The 21966-nt window shown below is 47.5% G+C and overlaps 1 protein-coding gene across 1 annotated transcript in view; it reads left to right on the forward strand.

Moving 5' to 3' along the window:
* The window catches only part of LOC149450935 (nicotinamide N-methyltransferase-like), a 41834-nt gene extending 20197 nt beyond the window's left edge, over window positions 1–21637 (forward strand). The window contains exons 2-4 of the mRNA XM_089691260.1: window positions 14685–14910; window positions 16650–16857; window positions 20524–21637. Coding sequence (XP_089547386.1) covers window positions 14760–14910; window positions 16650–16857; window positions 20524–20995 — 831 coding nt within the window. The 5' untranslated portion in view covers window positions 14685–14759 and the 3' untranslated portion in view covers window positions 20996–21637. The remainder of the gene's footprint in view (window positions 1–14684; window positions 14911–16649; window positions 16858–20523) is intronic.
* Window positions 21638–21966: the final 329 nt, after the last annotated feature.

Genomic DNA, 21966 nt, shown 5'->3' on the forward strand with positions numbered 1-21966 from the left:
ACTGCTGGTGTGTTTAATTTTTTGACATAGGGTGCAGGCAGATTACGGGCCTCACATAGCTGCTGCCAGGCCCCTAATCTGCCATAGGCCCCTATATACCGCCTCCTCATGCTGCTGCCAAGTCCAGAGTCTGTCATGGTCCCTGTACGGCCTCCCATTGCTGCTGTCTCCATCGCCACACTCTGCTGCCATGTGCCACTTTCAGGTCTCTTCACACTGCTGGTGTGTTAAATTTTTTGACATAGGGTGCAGGCAGATTACGGGCCTCACATAGCTGCTGCCAGGCCCCTAATCTGCCATGGGCCCCTATATACCACCTCCTCCTGCTGCTGCCAGGTCCAGAGTCTCTCATGGGTCCCTGTACGGCCTCCCATTGCTGCTGTCTCCATCGCCACACTCTGCTGCCATGTGCCACTTTCAGGTCTCTTCACACTGCTGGTGTGTTAAATTTTTTGACATAGGGTGCTGCAAGATAACGGGCCTCACATAGCTGCTGCCAGGCCCCTAATCAGCCATGGGCCCCTATACCGCCTCCTCCTGCTGCTGCCAGGTCCAGAGTCTCTCATGCCATGTGCCACTTTCAGGTCTCTTCACACTGCTGGTGTGTTTAATTTTTTGACATAGGGTGCAGGCAGATTACGGGCCTCACATAGCTGCTGCCAGGCCCCTAATCTGCCATAGGCCCCTATATACCGCCTCCTCATGCTGCTGCCAAGTCCAGAGTCTGTCATGGTCCCTGTACGGCCTCCCATTGCTGCTGTCTCCATCGCCACACTCTGCTGCCATGTGCCACTTTCAGGTCTCTTCACACTGCTGGTGTGTTAAATTTTTTGACATAGGGTGCAGGCAGATTACGGGCCTCACATAGCTGCTGCCAGGCCCCTAATCTGCCATGGGCCCCTATATACCGCCTCCTCATGCTGCTGCCAAGTCCAGAGTCTGTCATGGTCCCTGTACGGCCTCCCATTGCTGCTGTCTCCATCGCCACACTCTGCTGCCATGTGCCACTTTCAGGTCTCTTCACACTGCTGGTGTGTTAAATTTTTTGACATAGGGTGCAGGCAGATTACGGGCCTCACATAGCTGCTGCCAGGCCCCTAATCTGCCATAGGCCCCTATATACCGCCTCCTCATGCTGCTGCCAAGTCCAGAGTCTGTCATGGTCCCTGTACGGCCTCCCATTGCTGCTGTCTCCATCGCCACACTCTGCTGCCATGTGCCACTTTCAGGTCTCTTCACACTGCTGGTGTGTTAAATTTTTTGACATAGGGTGCAGGCAGATTACGGGCCTCACATAGCTGCTGCCAGGCCCCTAATCTGCCATGGGCCCCTATATACCACCTCCTCCTGCTGCTGCCAGGTCCAGAGTCTCTCATGGGTCCCTGTACGGCCTCCCATTGCTGCTGTCTCCATCGCCACACTCTGCTGCCATGTGCCACTTTCAGGTCTCTTCACACTGCTGGTGTGTTAAATTTTTTGACATAGGGTGCTGCAAGATAACGGGCCTCACATAGCTGCTGCCAGGCCCCTAATCAGCCATGGGCCCCTATACCGCCTCCTCCTGCTGCTGCCAGGTCCAGAGTCTCTCATGCCATGTGCCACTTTCAGGTCTCTTCACACTGCTGGTGTGTTTAATTTTTTGACATAGGGTGCAGGCAGATTACGGGCCTCACATAGCTGCTGCCAGGCCCCTAATCTGCCATGGGCCCCTATATACCGCCTCCTCATGCTGCTGCCAAGTCCAGAGTCTGTCATGGTCCCTGTACGGCCTCCCATTGCTGCTGTCTCCATCGCCACACTCTGCTGCCATGTGCCACTTTCAGGTCTCTTCACACTGCTGGTGTGTTAAATTTTTTGACATAGGGTGCAGGCAGATTACGGGCCTCACATAGCTGCTGCCAGGCCCCTAATCTGCCATGGGCCCCTATATACCGCCTCCTCATGCTGCTGCCAAGTCCAGAGTCTGTCATGGTCCCTGTACGGCCTCCCATTGCTGCTGTCTCCATCGCCACACTCTGCTGCCATGTGCCACTTTCAGGTCTCTTCACACTGCTGGTGTGTTAAATTTTTTGACATAGGGTGCAGGCAGATTACGGGCCTCACATAGCTGCTGCCAGGCCCCTAATCTGCCATAGGCCCCTATAGACCGCCTCCTCATGCTGCTGCCAAGTCCAGAGTCTGTCATGGTCCCTGTACGGCCTCCCATTGCTGCTGTCTCCATCGCCACACTCTGCTGCCATGTGCCACTTTCAGGTCTCTTCACACTGCTGGTGTGTTAAATTTTTTGACATAGGGTGCAGGCAGATTACGGGCCTCACATAGCTGCTGCCAGGCCCCTAATCTGCCATGGGCCCCTATATACCACCTCCTCCTGCTGCTGCCAGGTCCAGAGTCTCTCATGGGTCCCTGTACGGCCTCCCATTGCTGCTGTCTCCATCGCCACACTCTGCTGCCATGTGCCACTTTCAGGTCTCTTCACACTGCTGGTGTGTTAAATTTTTTGACATAGGGTGCTGCAAGATAACGGGCCTCACATAGCTGCTGCCAGGCCCCTAATCAGCCATGGGCCCCTATACCGCCTCCTCCTGCTGCTGCCAGGTCCAGAGTCTCTCATGCCATGTGCCACTTTCAGGTCTCTTCACACTGCTGGTGTGTTTAATTTTTTGACATAGGGTGCAGGCAGATTACGGGCCTCACATAGCTGCTGCCAGGCCCCTAATCTGCCATGGGCCCCTATATACCGCCTCCTCATGCTGCTGCCAAGTCCAGAGTCTGTCATGGTCCCTGTACGGCCTCCCATTGCTGCTGTCTCCATCGCCACACTCTGCTGCCATGTGCCACTTTCAGGTCTCTTCACACTGCTGGTGTGTTAAATTTTTTGACATAGGGTGCAGGCAGATTACGGGCCTCACATAGCTGCTGCCAGGCCCCTAATCTGCCATGGGCCCCTATATACCGCCTCCTCATGCTGCTGCCAAGTCCAGAGTCTGTCATGGTCCCTGTACGGCCTCCCATTGCTGCTGTCTCCATCGCCACACTCTGCTGCCATGTGCCACTTTCAGGTCTCTTCACACTGCTGGTGTGTTAAATTTTTTGACATAGGGTGCAGGCAGATTACGGGCCTCACATAGCTGCTGCCAGGCCCCTAATCTGCCATAGGCCCCTATAGACCGCCTCCTCATGCTGCTGCCAAGTCCAGAGTCTGTCATGGTCCCTGTACAGCCTCCCATTGCTGCTGTCTCCATCGCCACACTCTGCTGCCATGTGCCACTTTCAGGTCTCTTCACACTGCTGGTGTGTTAAATTTTTTGACATAGGGTGCAGGCAGATTACGGGCCTCACATAGCTGCTGCCAGGCCCCTAATCTGCCATGGGCCCCTATATACCACCTCCTCCTGCTGCTGCCAGGTCCAGAGTCTCTCATGGGTCCCTGTACGGCCTCCCATTGCTGCTGTCTCCATCGCCACACTCTGCTGCCATGTGCCACTTTCAGGTCTCTTCACACTGCTGGTGTGTTAAATTTTTTGACATAGGGTGCTGCAAGATAACGGGCCTCACATAGCTGCTGCCAGGCCCCTAATCAGCCATGGGCCCCTATACCGCCTCCTCCTGCTGCTGCCAGGTCCAGAGTCTCTCATGCCATGTGCCACTTTCAGGTCTCTTCACACTGCTGGTGTGTTTAATTTTTTGACATAGGGTGCAGGCAGATTACGGGCCTCACATAGCTGCTGCCAGGCCCCTAATCTGCCATAGGCCCCTATATACCGCCTCCTCATGCTGCTGCCAAGTCCAGAGTCTGTCATGGTCCCTGTACGGCCTCCCATTGCTGCTGTCTCCATCGCCACACTCTGCTGCCATGTGCCACTTTCAGGTCTCTTCACACTGCTGGTGTGTTAAATTTTTTGACATAGGGTGCAGGCAGATTACGGGCCTCACATAGCTGCTGCCAGGCCCCTAATCTGCCATGGGCCCCTATATACCACCTCCTCCTGCTGCTGCCAGGTCCAGAGTCTCTCATGGGTCCCTGTACGGCCTCCCATTGCTGCTGTCTCCATCGCCACACTCTGCTGCCATGTGCCACTTTCAGGTCTCTTCACACTGCTGGTGTGTTAAATTTTTTGACATAGGGTGCTGCAAGATAACGGGCCTCACATAGCTGCTGCCAGGCCCCTAATCAGCCATGGGCCCCTATACCGCCTCCTCCTGCTGCTGCCAGGTCCAGAGTCTCTCATGCCATGTGCCACTTTCAGGTCTCTTCACACTGCTGGTGTGTTTAATTTTTTGACATAGGGTGCAGGCAGATTACGGGCCTCACATAGCTGCTGCCAGGCCCCTAATCTGCCATAGGCCCCTATATACCGCCTCCTCATGCTGCTGCCAAGTCCAGAGTCTGTCATGGTCCCTGTACGGCCTCCCATTGCTGCTGTCTCCATCGCCACACTCTGCTGCCATGTGCCACTTTCAGGTCTCTTCACACTGCTGGTGTGTTAAATTTTTTGACATAGGGTGCAGGCAGATTACGGGCCTCACATAGCTGCTGCCAGGCCCCTAATCTGCCATGGGCCCCTATATACCGCCTCCTCATGCTGCTGCCAAGTCCAGAGTCTGTCATGGTCCCTGTACGGCCTCCCATTGCTGCTGTCTCCATCGCCACACTCTGCTGCCATGTGCCACTTTCAGGTCTCTTCACACTGCTGGTGTGTTAAATTTTTTGACATAGGGTGCAGGCAGATTACGGGCCTCACATAGCTGCTGCCAGGCCCCTAATCTGCCATAGGCCCCTATATACCGCCTCCTCATGCTGCTGCCAAGTCCAGAGTCTGTCATGGTCCCTGTACGGCCTCCCATTGCTGCTGTCTCCATCGCCACACTCTGCTGCCATGTGCCACTTTCAGGTCTCTTCACACTGCTGGTGTGTTAAATTTTTTGACATAGGGTGCAGGCAGATTACGGGCCTCACATAGCTGCTGCCAGGCCCCTAATCTGCCATGGGCCCCTATATACCACCTCCTCCTGCTGCTGCCAGGTCCAGAGTCTCTCATGGGTCCCTGTACGGCCTCCCATTGCTGCTGTCTCCATCGCCACACTCTGCTGCCATGTGCCACTTTCAGGTCTCTTCACACTGCTGGTGTGTTAAATTTTTTGACATAGGGTGCTGCAAGATAACGGGCCTCACATAGCTGCTGCCAGGCCCCTAATCAGCCATGGGCCCCTATACCGCCTCCTCCTGCTGCTGCCAGGTCCAGAGTCTCTCATGCCATGTGCCACTTTCAGGTCTCTTCACACTGCTGGTGTGTTTAATTTTTTGACATAGGGTGCAGGCAGATTACGGGCCTCACATAGCTGCTGCCAGGCCCCTAATCTGCCATGGGCCCCTATATACCGCCTCCTCATGCTGCTGCCAAGTCCAGAGTCTGTCATGGTCCCTGTACGGCCTCCCATTGCTGCTGTCTCCATCGCCACACTCTGCTGCCATGTGCCACTTTCAGGTCTCTTCACACTGCTGGTGTGTTAAATTTTTTGACATAGGGTGCAGGCAGATTACGGGCCTCACATAGCTGCTGCCAGGCCCCTAATCTGCCATGGGCCCCTATATACCGCCTCCTCATGCTGCTGCCAAGTCCAGAGTCTGTCATGGTCCCTGTACGGCCTCCCATTGCTGCTGTCTCCATCGCCACACTCTGCTGCCATGTGCCACTTTCAGGTCTCTTCACACTGCTGGTGTGTTAAATTTTTTGACATAGGGTGCAGGCAGATTACGGGCCTCACATAGCTGCTGCCAGGCCCCTAATCTGCCATGGGCCCCTATATACCACCTCCTCCTGCTGCTGCCAGGTCCAGAGTCTCTCATGGGTCCCTGTACGGCCTCCCATTGCTGCTGTCTCCATCGCCACACTCTGCTGCCATGTGCCACTTTCAGGTCTCTTCACACTGCTGGTGTGTTAAATTTTTTGACATAGGGTGCTGCAAGATAACGGGCCTCACATAGCTGCTGCCAGGCCCCTAATCAGCCATGGGCCCCTATACCGCCTCCTCCTGCTGCTGCCAGGTCCAGAGTCTCTCATGCCATGTGCCACTTTCAGGTCTCTTCACACTGCTGGTGTGTTTAATTTTTTGACATAGGGTGCAGGCAGATTACGGGCCTCACATAGCTGCTGCCAGGCCCCTAATCTGCCATGGGCCCCTATATACCGCCTCCTCATGCTGCTGCCAAGTCCAGAGTCTGTCATGGTCCCTGTACGGCCTCCCATTGCTGCTGTCTCCATCGCCACACTCTGCTGCCATGTGCCACTTTCAGGTCTCTTCACACTGCTGGTGTGTTAAATTTTTTGACATAGGGTGCAGGCAGATTACGGGCCTCACATAGCTGCTGCCAGGCCCCTAATCTGCCATGGGCCCCTATATACCGCCTCCTCATGCTGCTGCCAAGTCCAGAGTCTGTCATGGTCCCTGTACGGCCTCCCATTGCTGCTGTCTCCATCGCCACACTCTGCTGCCATGTGCCACTTTCAGGTCTCTTCACACTGCTGGTGTGTTAAATTTTTTGACATAGGGTGCAGGCAGATTACGGGCCTCACATAGCTGCTGCCAGGCCCCTAATCTGCCATAGGCCCCTATAGACCGCCTCCTCATGCTGCTGCCAAGTCCAGAGTCTGTCATGGTCCCTGTACGGCCTCCCATTGCTGCTGTCTCCATCGCCACACTCTGCTGCCATGTGCCACTTTCAGGTCTCTTCACACTGCTGGTGTGTTAAATTTTTTGACATAGGGTGCAGGCAGATTACGGGCCTCACATAGCTGCTGCCAGGCCCCTAATCTGCCATGGGCCCCTATATACCACCTCCTCCTGCTGCTGCCAGGTCCAGAGTCTCTCATGGGTCCCTGTACGGCCTCCCATTGCTGCTGTCTCCATCGCCACACTCTGCTGCCATGTGCCACTTTCAGGTCTCTTCACACTGCTGGTGTGTTAAATTTTTTGACATAGGGTGCTGCAAGATAACGGGCCTCACATAGCTGCTGCCAGGCCCCTAATCAGCCATGGGCCCCTATACCGCCTCCTCCTGCTGCTGCCAGGTCCAGAGTCTCTCATGCCATGTGCCACTTTCAGGTCTCTTCACACTGCTGGTGTGTTTAATTTTTTGACATAGGGTGCAGGCAGATTACGGGCCTCACATAGCTGCTGCCAGGCCCCTAATCTGCCATAGGCCCCTATATACCGCCTCCTCATGCTGCTGCCAAGTCCAGAGTCTGTCATGGTCCCTGTACGGCCTCCCATTGCTGCTGTCTCCATCGCCACACTCTGCTGCCATGTGCCACTTTCAGGTCTCTTCACACTGCTGGTGTGTTAAATTTTTTGACATAGGGTGCAGGCAGATTACGGGCCTCACATAGCTGCTGCCAGGCCCCTAATCTGCCATGGGCCCCTATATACCGCCTCCTCATGCTGCTGCCAAGTCCAGAGTCTGTCATGGTCCCTGTACGGCCTCCCATTGCTGCTGTCTCCATCGCCACACTCTGCCATGTGCCACTTTCAGGTCTCTTCACACTGCTGGTGTGTTTAATTTTTTGACATAGGGTGCAGGCAGATTACGGGCCTCACATAGCTGCTGCCAGGCCCCTAATCTGCCATAGGCCCCTATATACCGCCTCCTCATGCTGCTGCCAGGTCCAGAGTCTCTCATGGGTCCCTGTACGGCCTCCCATTGCTGCTTTCTCCATCGCCACACTCTGCCATGTGCCACTTTCAGGTCTCCTCACACACTGCTGGTGTGTTGAATTTTTTGACATAGGGTGCTGGCAGATTACGGGCCTCCCATAGCTGCTGCCAGGCCCCTAATCTGCCATGGGCCCCTATATACCGCCTCCTCATGCTGCTGCCAAGTCCAGAGTCTGTCATGGGTCCCTGTACGGCCTCCCATTGCTGCTGTCTCCATCGCCACACTCTGCCATGTGCCACTTTCAGGTCTCCTCACACACTGCTGGTGTGTAGAATTTTTTGACATAGGGTGCTGGCAGATTACGGGCCTCCCATAGCTGCTGCCAGGCCCCTAATCTGCCATGGGCCCCTATATACCGCCTCCTCATGCTGCTGCCAAGTCCAGAGTCTGTCATGGGTCCCTGTACGGCCTCCCATTGCTGCTGTCTCCATCGCCACACTCTGCCATGTGCCACTTTCAGGTCTCCTCACACTGCTGGTGTGTTGAATTTTTTGACATAGGGTGCTGGCAGATTACGGGCCTCCTATAGCTGCTGCCAGGCCCCTAATCTGCCATGGGCCCCTATATACCGCCTCCTCATGCTGCTGCCAAGTTCAGAGTCTGTCATGGGTCCCTGTACGGCCTCCCATTGCTGCTGTCTCCATCGCCACACTCTGCCATGTGCCACTTTCAGGTCTCCTCACACTGCTGGTGTGTTGAATTTTTTGACATAGGGTGCTGGCAGATTACGGGCCTCCTATAGCTGCTGCCAGGCCCCTAATCTGCCATAAGCCCCTATATACCGCCTCCTCATGCTGCTGCCAAGTCCAGAGTCTGTCATGGGTCCCTGTACGGCCTCCCATTGCTGCTGTCTCCATCGCCACACTCTGCCATGTGCCACTTTCAGGTCTCCTCACACACTGCTGGTGTGTTGAATTTTTTGACATAGGGTGCTGGCAGATTACGGGCCTCCTATAGCTGCTGCCAGGCCCCTAATCTGCCGTAGGCCCCTATATACCGCCTCCTCATGCTGCTGCCAGGTCCAGAGTCTCTCATGGGTCCCTGTACGGCCTCCCATTGCTGCTGTCTCCATCGCCACACTCTGCCATGTGCCACTTTCAGGTCTCCTCACACTGCTGGTGTGTTCCATTTTTTGTCATAGGGTGCTGGCAGATTATGGGCCTCCCATAACTGCTGCCAGGCCCCTAATCTGCCATGGGCCCCTATACCGACTCCTCATGCTGTGACGTTGCAACAAGGTGGAATTCAACCCTACATATGTTAGACCGCCTTTACGAACAGCAAAAGGCCATCACAGATTTCCTGATGTTAAAAGCAGATAAAGGTACTCCCTGTGTAACTTAGATGTCAGCCATTGGCAGCTCATGCGTGACACCTGCGCTTGCTCAGGCCCTTTGAGGAGGCCACGCTATTCGTGAGTCGGCAGGACTATGGGATGAACGACGTCATTCCTCTGTTGCACGTCCTGGAACAAATGCTGTTAACAATGGCTGGTCAGGGTGCGGTAGACGTGGCGCACAGATCTCAACGCCACATGGCCCCTGTGGGGGCAGGACTGGAAGAAGAGGAGGAGGTAGAGGAGGACATTGGTGCTCAGGAATTATTGAGTGAAATGGGTGGTTTTTCCACTCAGCGGACAGGAGTGGAGGAGCAGGAGCATCTGGTAGAGGAGGAGGAAGAGGAGACAGAGGACCTAGACGCACCGTGGCAGTATGCTGTGGAGATGGAGGCAGGGAGTCCCTCGCATTCCTTGGCACAAATGGCCCATAGCATGCTCGGTTGCTTGCGTAGCGACAGCCGAATAATAACCATCAGACAGAGGGATGACTTTTGGCTGTCCACCTTGTTGGACCCTCGCTACCGTTCAAAAATGGTGGCCTTTTTCACACCTGCTGAGAGGGAGGCCAAAATAACGTACTATAAAAAACACCTATGTAGTCAGCTGGTCTCTGCCTGTCTGCGCCAACGTCCATCCTCAGACACTGTGGGCCCTGTGCGCTCGTGTTCCGCTGCCATGGCAGCAGGGGAGGGGTGGGGTGGTAGGAGCAGTGGCAGCTCCACCAGCAGCGGCTGCCTCAGTCTGCAGTCGATGATGAGTAGCTTTCTTCACCAGCGCAGTGAGGAAACTACTAACCAGCCGCAGCAGCAGCAGCAGCATCAGGTGGACCTGGAGCAGGACCTCAAACAACAGGCTTAGGCCTACTTGGACAGCACCCTGCCAACCGAGGTAGACAATCCCCTTGACTACTGGGCAACGAAACTTGACCTTTGGCCCCAACTAGCTGAATTTGCCCTTGAAAGGCTGTCATGCCCGGCCAGTAGCGTGGCATCGGAGCGCGTGTTTAGTGCGGCAGGAGGTATTGCAACTCCGCGGAGGACACGACTGTCCACCCAAAGTGTGGAGAGACTCACGTTTGTGAAAATGAATCAGGCGTGGATTAGTCTGGATTTCAAACCACCAGTTCCTGACACAACTGACTAAATCCGCCATGAATCATGCCCCAAACATGTGCCACTTTCAGGTCTCCTCACACTGCTGGTGTGTTCCATTTTTTGTCATAGGGTGCTGGCAGATTACGGGCCTCCCATAGCTGCTGCCAGGCCCCTAATCTGCCATGGGCCCCTATACCGCCTCCTCATGCTGCTGCCAAGTCCAGAGTCTCTCATGGGTCCCTGTACGGCCTCCCATTGCTGCTGCCTCCATCGCCACACTCTGCCATGTGCCACTTTCAGGTCTCCTCACACTGCTGGTGTGTTCCATTTTTTGTCATAGGGTGCTGGCAGATTACGGGCCTCCCATAGCTGCTGCCAGGCCCCTAATCTGCCATGGGCCCCTATACCGCCTCCTCATGCTGCTGCCAGGTCCAGAGTCTCTCATGGGTCCCTGTACGGCCTCCCATTGCTGCTGTCTCCATCGCCACACTCTGCCATGTGCCACTTTCAGGTCTCCTCACACTGCTGGTGGGTTCCATTTTTTGTCATAGGGTGCTGGCAGATTACGGGCCTCCCATAGCTGCTGCCAGGCCCGTAATCTGCCATGGGCCCCCGTACCGACTCCTCATGCTGCTGCCAGGCCCGTAATCTGTCATGGGCCACTGTTGTCGCTTGTTGGCATATTCCGCTCGTTCAGATGCTCCTTCTCCTGCTACTCCTCTTCACGGATTCCGTCAGCAGTCTTTCTTGGAATCCGTTTCCAAGAGACAACAGTTTGCGAGCACGCACCCGACGGTGCAGAAGCTGAACGTCCTCCTGTCCAAGTTGCTGCTGCCAGGCTCGTAATCTGTCATGCGCCCCTGTACCGCCTCCTCATGCTGCTGCCAGGTCCAGAGTGTGTCATGGGCCCCCGTACCGACTCCTCATGCTGCTGCCAGGCCCGTAATCTGTCATGGGCCCCTGTACCGCCTCCCCATGCTGCTGCCAGGTCCAGAGTGTGTCATGGGTCCCTGTACGGCCTCCCATTGCTGCTGCCAGGCCCGTAATCTGCCATGGGCCCCTGTACCGACTCCTCATGCTGCTGCCAGGCCCGTAATCTGTCATGGGCCCCTGTACCGCCTCCTCATGCTGCTGCCAGGTCCAGAGTGTGTCATGGGTCCCTGTACGGCCTCCCATTGCTGCTGTCTCTATCGCCACACTCTGCCATGTGCCACTTTCAGGTCTCCTCACACTGCTGGTGGTTTCCATTTTTGTCATAGGGTGCTGTATGGCCTCCCATTGCTGCTGCCTCCACCGCCACACTGTGGCTCCACACTCTGGTTTTGGCCCCGTGACTGCCCAAATGAGTGAAGTGTGCGGTGATTCTAAGATCGACGGCACTCATCTGCATGTCATACTGACTGACAGTATTATTTCTCTTCCCCAGCAGACTCCAAGGGCATTTAAATTAAAGGTACAGTGTTCTGCACTAATATTAAGTCTCTCTGAAGCCTAGAAACACCCTTTTTTAAGTTAAATTCACAGCGAATTTATTCGACTCGAATCGAATATTGTCCACGAATTCGCCGAATCAGTCGAATCGAATTTTTCATTTCTTCGCTCATCTCTAGTTAGAATATACCATTTGCTTTTGAAATCTTGTGGCATGGGGCATTTATTTACCCTTTGATCCCTAGGTGGGAATGATTGCTGATGGAAAAAAATAGAAAATAGTACAAAAAACAATTCTGTGCAAGGTGTAACAAGGTAAAAGAGGAGAATGTGCACTGCCTAAGGGGTAAATTACATAAATGGGTTTCCGCCTCACTTTGAGATTTTCTCTTATTTCTGTGTCTGTGAGATAGGAAATGAAGGGGATCTCCCCACGTTGGATACAGCAAATAAAACCAGGGTCCCCAAACCCTTCCACACTCTATGTAAAAAGATGAAAAATGTTTGCCTTAGATGTGCTTTCATACTTAATATATTTCCTAACTCTTCCTAAGCCGTAAGAAAAAGGAACCCTTATTATGCATACTCATAATACACTGGAAGGCTCTGCATTGAACGCATGCAAGCCCCTTAATAAAAGCAGACAACACCGCCATTCTGGGGTCATAAAAAACTGCACTCAGTCAGATGAAGTGACGAGAAGACAAACTGAGCTGAAAACAAAAGATGTTCAGAGTAATCACAGAAATAGCAAGAGACAACATTGTCAGGCCCTGTCGGTGTTCTCAACCAGATTTCAACCAAGTAATCCATTGAGGTCAGGTGTGGGCTGTAGTGTGACCATACCACTGAATATCTGGCCACAGATGGCTCACGTGTACACAAAAACACCAAATGCTTGCATGATCCAGAAAGTGAAGTTGAAGAAGTAGATGTGAAGGAATAAGAACTACAAGCAAAACACTACTTTGAGATTAAAAGGAACTAAGAAAAAAAATTTTATGCGCTGCCGAACAGGATGAATGGATCACTCTACAATTCTACTGTGTAAGCTGCACACACCAAAAAGTGTTCCCACACCAAATTATGACAATAAAAAAAAATATATAAAAAAAGGTGCTGCACTAACAATTCCCCCCAAAATTCACAAATAAATAATAATAAGCCCTGCATACAACAATAGCAGAGTGATAGTCACTAAATAAACCAATAGTAAAACATACCTCAAACACAAAAAAATTGTGAAACACAAAGAAATATATAAATATAGTGATGATCCAAGGGTGCATATATTAATAAACACCCAGCTGCTCTCTTTAGTAAAAAAATAATTATTCCACCATATATGAAATAAATCATGATTTGAAATATATCAAATATAAATTCCCAAAGAAATAGTGATAATACAAAAAGTGCATATACAAAGAGGGTATATTAATAAACGGCAGGCTGTTCTCCTTAGCGAAAATTAAACACCATATATAGGATAAACCGTGATTCAAATTATATTGAACGTGTAACATAAATTACAGTAGAAGAAAAAATACACATGATCAAAATATACAGTGCAGGTGCTCAGTGATAAATCATAAAGTCCCAAATAAATGATGATCAATCCACAATACATGAAAACTCTTCAAGGTGTCCCCTTAATACACTGCTGTGTCCACCTCCACCAGGGGTGCGCGCTTACCTCACAATTTTGACCTAGAAACCAGGTCAAATTGCGCTCAATTGAAATCCTCTCTCACTTCCAATATATCACAATAGTAGAGGCCCACTTCGGTAAGCCACAGGTGGGCGATAAACTCAAACAGAAACACAGGGGCTCTTCATAGTGTAGAAAGTAATGACTATTTAATGGTAGATATAAAAATACACTCACATGGAACAAAGAGCTAAACAGCCCATTCAGGCATATACACAAAGTTAAACAAAGATGGCGGATGGCATCGCCGTACTGGAAATTACGTTACCACGATTCTGTTCAACGCGTTGTGTCACACACCACGTAACTTCGTCAGGGATAGGATCCTGGTGAGTATAAGAGGCCTGTATAGATCAAGATTTCTCTCATTAATTACTACATATCCTGTTCGTACAACATTTTGTTGAAGACCAAGCAGCCGGCCATAAATACTGGTAAATAAAACAACTCAGTCCACACAAAAATAGGCTCAAACATTAACCCACTTTTCTTCAATCAATAATAAAAATATAAATGAGAAAATATAAAAAAAACAAATAAGAAAATATAAAATATAAGAAGTCAGAAATATCTAAAACATTAATAAATAATAAATACAAATGCCCTCTGCCGGTAATAAATGAATAGTTATGGGTGCCCTCTGTTAAATGGTACCTCCAGACTACCCTGAAACCTAAAATTCAATGGTACCTACAAATCAAAGAGCTGTCAAAGATAGGGACGAAAAGCTAAAACTTTGAAGTATGGCATCTCAATCGTACCTAAAGTTCTCACATAACTCAGAATTTGGTGCATCTCTGCATAGGAACCATTCAGTTTCCAGGTTTTATTGTCGAAGCTTAACTGAACACGCAAACGTTAGAAGCTGATTGGCTACCATGCACAGCTGCACCAGATTTTGAGTACTCCAGGTTTAGAAACTCTCCCCTTGGTGTCCAGATCAGCATAAACAGTAGAAATGTCACCTAAATTGCAGAGGTAGTCAGCAATAAAGTCTGATTTACTGAATACAGGAACTATACTACTAAAGTGCATTACTGGCGACTATGTTAGGTCTGGACCAACAGGATGGGCACTGTCCATAGTAACATTACTGATCTGGAGCGTGCCTGCAATGAGGGGCCATCGCTGATGCACCAGGGATGGCTGCACCTCCTGCCCACCACATGTCCCGGCTACGCTTGTAATGCAGTAATTTCTAAGAGAGGATCAACCCTTTTGTACTCCCAAAAGTAATAAAGAAAACTTTGGCTTTACATATACTTTAAATTGTTTACTTTGTTGGCTGATCACAACGCCGTCACCTGAATCTTTACTATCAAAGCATGCTGACTTGAGTCACAATGTACTAATATTGGGTGACATGCTAATCAAGTCATATTCATTTTTAAAAAGTTGAATTCATCCCATGCATCCGAAGATAGAAGAAACACTGGAAGATTGCTGTAGTGGAGACAACAATAATACAAGATGGAACCCAACTCTCATAAACTCTACCATGTACACGGCTTCCACTCCAGGACTCTGCTAGACACATACTGTTCCAGTAAACCAGAAGCACCCTTTGCTCATGAGGCTTTAAGTTATCCTGCAAGGAAATTTCACAATGCATTTTGCACAGGTGGGTAAAGCTCTTTTTTGAATAATATATTCTTTGTGCAGGAAGTATATATTGGGAGATATGAAGCATGGACTATTGATTTGCAGAATGGTCTTGTGCAAGTGAAGAAATGACAGAAAACAGAAGATGAAAGAATCACATATTTACACAAACCAGCTAAAGACAAAATACAGTTGCTTCGGATCCACTTTAGGAAAACCTGTAGATACTTTAACTTAGTGTTGGAGTAAAATAATATGCATAGGGGGTGAACAGCCAGGATTTTAGAGATCTCAATAATAAAATGCTGGAGATATAGAAGTAACCCATAGGGGGTTTACGTTTCCGGCACCTACCAATAACCACTTTAGGAAAACCTGTGGATAGTTTAACTTCGGGCTAGTTCAGACTAGATGCAGTTCAGTGCACTTTTTTGTGCATCTAAAATGCATGCACAGTGTTTTCCGTGTAAAAGGTGGGGTTCAGCGAGCGCTTAAGGATGAAAAGCGGCTAGAACACTAAAAAGGAAACCATATAACCTTCTAAAAATGAACATAAAACGTGTAGTGCAGCGCTATATGAAAAATGAAATAAAAATATAATACAGATGCTTAAAGCTAAAATACGCATTAAAAATTGCTGGTAAAGCATAGAAAATGATAAAATTATAATAAATATATGACATATGAATAATGTCCGTGTCAAATGTGGAGTAGGTGATAAACGTCCCAACAACCATGCACTATATATAAATAAACGGATATATCAATGTCCAAATAGGTGCAGAAAGTGATGTTGGTAACAATATTCCGAACGGGTGACTTCTCTAATCCTAGTAACACCTGTCATCCGGTAACATGCAGGAAAAATTGTAAAATTGCACACTCACCGGAGGCGCAATATAAATGTGCATTTAAATCAATAAAGCCCAAGCTCCCCTCTGTCCTGGAAAGGATGCAGCCTGGAGTGGATAACCTCTTCTGTGGATAAGGGCGATGGAATATCATTTCTAGAGGTCCCATTTAATAGTCAGCTGCGATGGGGGTCTGTTAAAGATATCTCTCCTCTGGGCCCTGGGACGGTCACCTTGGGTTCCAGCTATATAATAATATATTTATTATAATTTTATCATTTTCTATGCATTACCAGCAATTTTTACTGCATATTTTAGCTTTAAGCATCTGTATTGTCTTTTTATTTAATTTTTCATATAGCGCTGCACTACACATTTTAAGTGTTTTCCATGTATTCCAATGGCCCTGGTTCACACTAGTGCAGTCAGTTCCAGTGCAGAAAAAAAAAGTAGAACATGCTGCATTTTTTCTGCACAGAACCATACTGGAACATGGCAAACTGTATCAAAACTGCACCGCAACTGTGTGTAGTGGGAACTGTAAGCAAAAACGTATCCAGAATGCATGCGGAGTGCATTTTTGTACTGTGAACTGGCCCTTAGTGTTGGAGTAAAAGAATATACATAGGGTGTGAAGAGCCAGGATTTTAGAGATCTCATTAATAAAATGCTGGGAGATATAGAAGTAACCCATAGGGGGTTTAACGTTCCGGCACCGACCAATAACTGAAACATCAGTTTTGAATGAACCGATATATGCCCATTACGCCCATTGCTTGAATGTCCTACAGTATATTGATATTTAGGTGGAACACAATTGTACTTTAGCTGTTCTGAATTCAAATGCACTTCAGAGAAACCATCCATACCACAGCTCTCTGAAGTTTTTTTTAATCTTTTTCTGTAGGTAACTTTAAAGGAGACGTGTTGATTGACATCACCACTGGTCCCATCATTCACCATCTCTGTTCAGCACAAAAATACTTCAGAGATATCATCCTTCTCAAACCTTCTGACCACTGTATTATAGAAGTGAAAAAATGGATGAACAGCCGAACCGGAGCGTTTGATTGGTCGCACACCTTTACACTTACTACAGAAACAGAAGGAAAGAGGTGAAGTATCTGTCAGCTTTTTGTCTGAGTCAGGCTGAATGCATGGTGTGATGATCTAGAAGTATTGCGAGGAGGACCAGACATTATTTTTAAAACATTTGTATTATTTTAGTAGTTTCAGCTTGTTAGAAGACTTGTAAATCAGGTGATAATATGAGGGAAAAAATGATGTTCATAATGCTCTAATACTTCACTAACCTCAAATGTAATGTAGCCCTGTTTTGGGGGGGGGTTATGTGAAATGGCCCACACCAAACAAGCTATGGCACTAACCGGTATATGAGTAGGCAATCCTGAGCCTTCGCTATATGGAAGAGGGGGTTGTGATAATACAAATGGCAGTGCCTCCACCTAGAATAGGGATCCTGCAATTGAGGAGACTCACCCCTTTCTAGGAATGTAACAGGTGGACAACTTAAAGTAACTATACATAGCAGTATTAATGCACCCAGCTTATATTGAAAACATGTCACCACACCTGTATGAGATTAATGCAAAGTTTATATAAAGCAGCCACATAAAACAGGATGCATAAGAATAACATTCAGGAATTACAATTTAGCATAAATTGGGAGGTTGCAATTATACCCGGGTATATGTGCATGTAGTATACAGAATACCTCCAACCATGGGTTATAGCGCAGTCCGGTTGCAGGGGCCCCTGGAGAGGTGAGAGTCAATAAGATGCACGCTTCCACTTTAGATGCTGTGATGGCGTCCAAGTAACATGCGGATGATTGCACTGCTTGTCTGAAGATCAGCGATGCATCACCTAAAAGGATAAAATGCTCTATCTATCCTCACTCTTAGTCCCTATCCCTAAACTGGGCTGTCACTGCAACCGGGCCTCTATCTGTCTAAGTGGCCGTCGGATGCCTAACCTACCTCTAGCCTAATCTATCCAACGCTCCCTATGCTAATCCTAGCTAAAGAGAGATCCAGACCAATAAGGCTCTTCAAGCAAAGAGGCTGCAAAGATACACTGCAATTAACAGAAAGTTCCCCTGACAGTCTTATGCAGGTGAAAACACTGATCTATATATATATATATATATATATATATATATATATATATATATATAGACAACTATAAGGATTCTGCAGTGTGTAAATAGAAAAATGAAAATGAACCACAAATCTCTCTCTTACAGAGATATTAGGGTTCCTATACAGAAGTTGAAATATAACAGAGGCAGACCTAATCTGCTTCAGTAACAACTACATAGATAGCAGCCTTGTTAATCTGGATCATTACTCACAGAATCCCCATACAGTTCTCCCCAGATACACAGCACATGGCAGGCTGGTACCCTCTGCCTGATACTTCCTGGAAAACAACTATATAACATCCTGGGGTTTCTTGACCTCCTTGTAGGGGCAGGAAGCACACCTAGGGACTTGTCTGTAATGGGACCTCTATGGTAGTGGCTGTATATGGATGTAAACAAACCACAACTAGTGTATAAAATAACAGTTCCCTACAGTAATAATGATAGAGGGATCTTATTAGGTATGCAGCATGTGATACCCAGCAAAAGAGGTGGAGGAGAGGAGAGGGAAAGGGAGAAAATGGGAAAGAAGTGGAGTGGAATGGGTGAGGACAGGAGAGAAAGAGAGGAGAAGAGAACTGAAAGGAGAGGAGAAAAAAGTGTAGGGGAAGAGGGGGGCGTAGGGGTGATTTCTGAATGCAATGGGCTCCTGTACAAGATCATCACCTGGACCCCCGTGAGTCCAGAATAAGGGAGAATCATGCCACACTCCACCCACCTACACATGTACATTAAAAAAAAAACATTCTGTTTCACAATTCAGTAGGCACAGAGCACCATGCCAAATTGTGGGTGTAGTTGCTCTATTACTAGCAGCAAGGAATTAAAGGGCATGGCTAAATAAAACCTGAGTCTAACACATACAATACTCAGTATAATATTTTTTTTTAAATGAAGCTCGTCCATTACATATTCTTTTTAGTCTACCAAACCGCTTGCAGACTGTGCATTGTTTACTGCTACAGTGCGGTCAGGCTGTGCAAAATCACACACGCATACACACACACTGTATATATATATATATATATATATATATATATATATATATATATATATATACATACACACAGTATATAGTATGTAATTGTTTATTTATGTGTAGGGGGTGCACGCACGTTTGCTGGCCGACCAGTACATGCTGATCAGCACAGGCGGGTCCCAGCCATGGATCATTGGCCAGGACCCACCGATTGGTGGAGCAGATGACAGGAGAGAGATCTGTGTTGGTAAACAACACAGATCTCTCTACTGACAGCAGGGATGTTTTATGCCAGGGAATAAACACTGTCACATCCCTTAGTAAAATCGAGACACAGTAAACTCATGAACACTTGCTAGGCACACAGTTAACCCTTTGATTGGCCCAGATGTTAACCCTTTCCTACCCAGTGTTATTAGTACAGTGACAGTGCATATTTATTAGCACTGATCACTGTATTAGTGTCACTGGTGATGTCAGTGGCAGTTAGTCAGTTCCCACTCAGTGTCAGCTAGTGTCAGATTGCCTACCACACGATCACAGCCCCACTATAAGTTGTTGATTGCCACCATTACTAGTATAACAATAAATAAATAAATAAAACCTCTAGTATATATACCGTCATTTGTAGACACTATAACTTTAACGCAAACCAATTAATATACACTTATTCAGATTTTTTTTACCAAAGACATTTTGTAGCAGAATACATTTTGGCCTAAATTCATAGAGAAATGTTATTTTTTTGTATTGGATATGTTTTATATCAAAATGTAAAAAATATTTTATATTTTCAAAATCTTTGGTCATTTTTCAATTATATATTAATAAATAATAAATCCCAATAGTAATCAAATACCTCCAAAAGAAAGCTCTATTTGTGTTAAAAAAATTATATAAATGTCATTTGTATACAGTATTGCATGACTGCGCAATTGTCATTTAAAGTAGTACAGTTCTGAATAGCAAAAAATGGCTTGGTCATGAAGACGATATAATCTTCCAGCAGTCAAATGGTTAAAGAAGAACTTCATAAAATAGTCAGTGGCTACTTAGCAACAAGCAACAGTTAAAACAAAAATATTCTGGTTAGAGGTATTGGTGGTCAGTGGCTGGCTGTAAAAATACCCCCCAACCTTGGTGGCTAATGTCTGGTTGGAACAATAACCCCCCCCCCACACCTCACACACACACACACACACACACACACATTGGAGGTCAGGAACTGGCTCTAAAAACACCTCCCCCATTGATGGTTAGTGGCTGGCTGGAATAATAACCCCCCCCCCCCCCCAACATTGGTGGTTTGTGTTTGGCTGGAGCAAACCCCTTTCAGCATTAGCAGTCAGTGGCTGGCTGGAACTAGAAGCATCCCCTCCCTTCCCAGCATTGGTGACTAATAGCTGGCTGGAATATTTCCGTCTTCCACTCAGCATTGGTGGTTAGTGGATAACTGTAAGCACTTCATCTCTATGGTAAATGGATGGAGTTGACACTCCTCTCCCACTGATACCTGGAAGGCTCTTCCACAGCTCAGAAATGTTAGCGGCATTCACCATCTCAGACTTAATATACTCAATGATCACACAATATCAGTTGAATGCTTTACATGACAAGGGATGTGCCTTTTCCTTCCAGTGACCAATGTGAGGACAAGGAAATGGGACTCAGGACGGCAATTACACATGTTGTAAAATTCGATCTCAACAAAGAAAATCTCACAGACCCAGTTGGACTACCACAAGGTGACTGCCTGGTGTTCTTTAGTATTCTGGAAGCCATCAGCAAAGACCTTGAAGATTTTGCAAGGAATTTCAGGAGATTCTCAAAGCTTCTAAAACCTGGAGGGCATTTGATTTATTATGGATTTCTAAATGGCACATTCTATATAGTTGGGGGTGAGACGTTCCATATGGTAAAGTGTAATGAAAGCGTCTTGAGAAGTATGCTCAGTGACCAAGGATTTGTTATCACCCATTTGGAGGTTTCCCAAAGGAAGGCTGAGACTGATCTGGCTGATTTTGATTCAGTTGTGTTCTTTACAGCTTATAAAACAGAAGTTTTAAACCCCATTCACCCCATTGTGTTAGAAAGTTCACAGCTGTTTTAATGAAAGAACATAAGATGTTTTAGTACAATTATAATGTGTAACATTAAAATGTAATGCAAGGCAAACAGCAGGTTGTGTGAGTTTTGAGTAAGTTTTCCATGAATTTTCTTCCTGGGAAATGTACCATGTGACTTTTGTTTTTCAAAAAAATCACTAATTTAAATGCATTTTGTGTTTTCAGTGCTTTTTCACTGTTTCCATGTGTTGCTATTGACCATAAGGTAATACACATTTCTACCAAAAGAATTTGTCAAAATCAAAATGCACTTCTCTTTAACGCAGCACATTGATGTCAACAACTTCATAGATTATTACGTCAACTAGTTTTCATCTGCTTTTATTACGCTGTGATCCTGAGTTGTAGGGCATATAAAAAGATTGCATTAATGGGTCCTTAGGTAGGAAACAGAACTTAGAAACATATTTCAGAATGTCACCTATGTACTGGTTAAATACCTCAAATGTTGGGACAGTTCTCTGCACATAGAGATCGCCAACCACAAATCTGCTTCCTAAACCTGAACACCAAACATTTCACACTGACATAAACAAGCTGTGGCCATTTAGCTATGCAGACTGTCAAAGATAATGTCTTAGTATCTTTGATTGATTTGTAAGCTAATAAAAGAATAAAAATCTAAATTTTCTGATTCCAGAACTTTTATTTGTGGTGTTTCTTTACCTTTACTTACCCATTATTTAACAATTTATTAACACTCAGTAACCCTGATTCATTTTCATTATGCCCTTCTTCCCTTCTTGGCTTCTCTATTTTCAAAATTGATTTTCTTCTTACTATTCATATATAACCATTTTATTTTTGTACATTTTGCTAAGTCATTTTTGTAGTTTTACCTCGCCCAAATACCTAAATAATTAGGTAATTAACAAAATTTTAAAAAATAGGAGGGGCCATGGGTGTCGGCAGTGGACCCCAGAATAGGAGGATTGGGGCTGCTTTGTGCAAAACC

The sequence above is a fragment of the Staurois parvus genome, unplaced genomic scaffold, assembly GCF_062004578.1.
Source record: "Staurois parvus isolate SC_StPar_1 unplaced genomic scaffold, SC_StPar_1.0 ptg000558l, whole genome shotgun sequence".
In the NCBI taxonomy this organism is placed as follows: Eukaryota; Metazoa; Chordata; class Amphibia; order Anura; family Ranidae; genus Staurois; species Staurois parvus.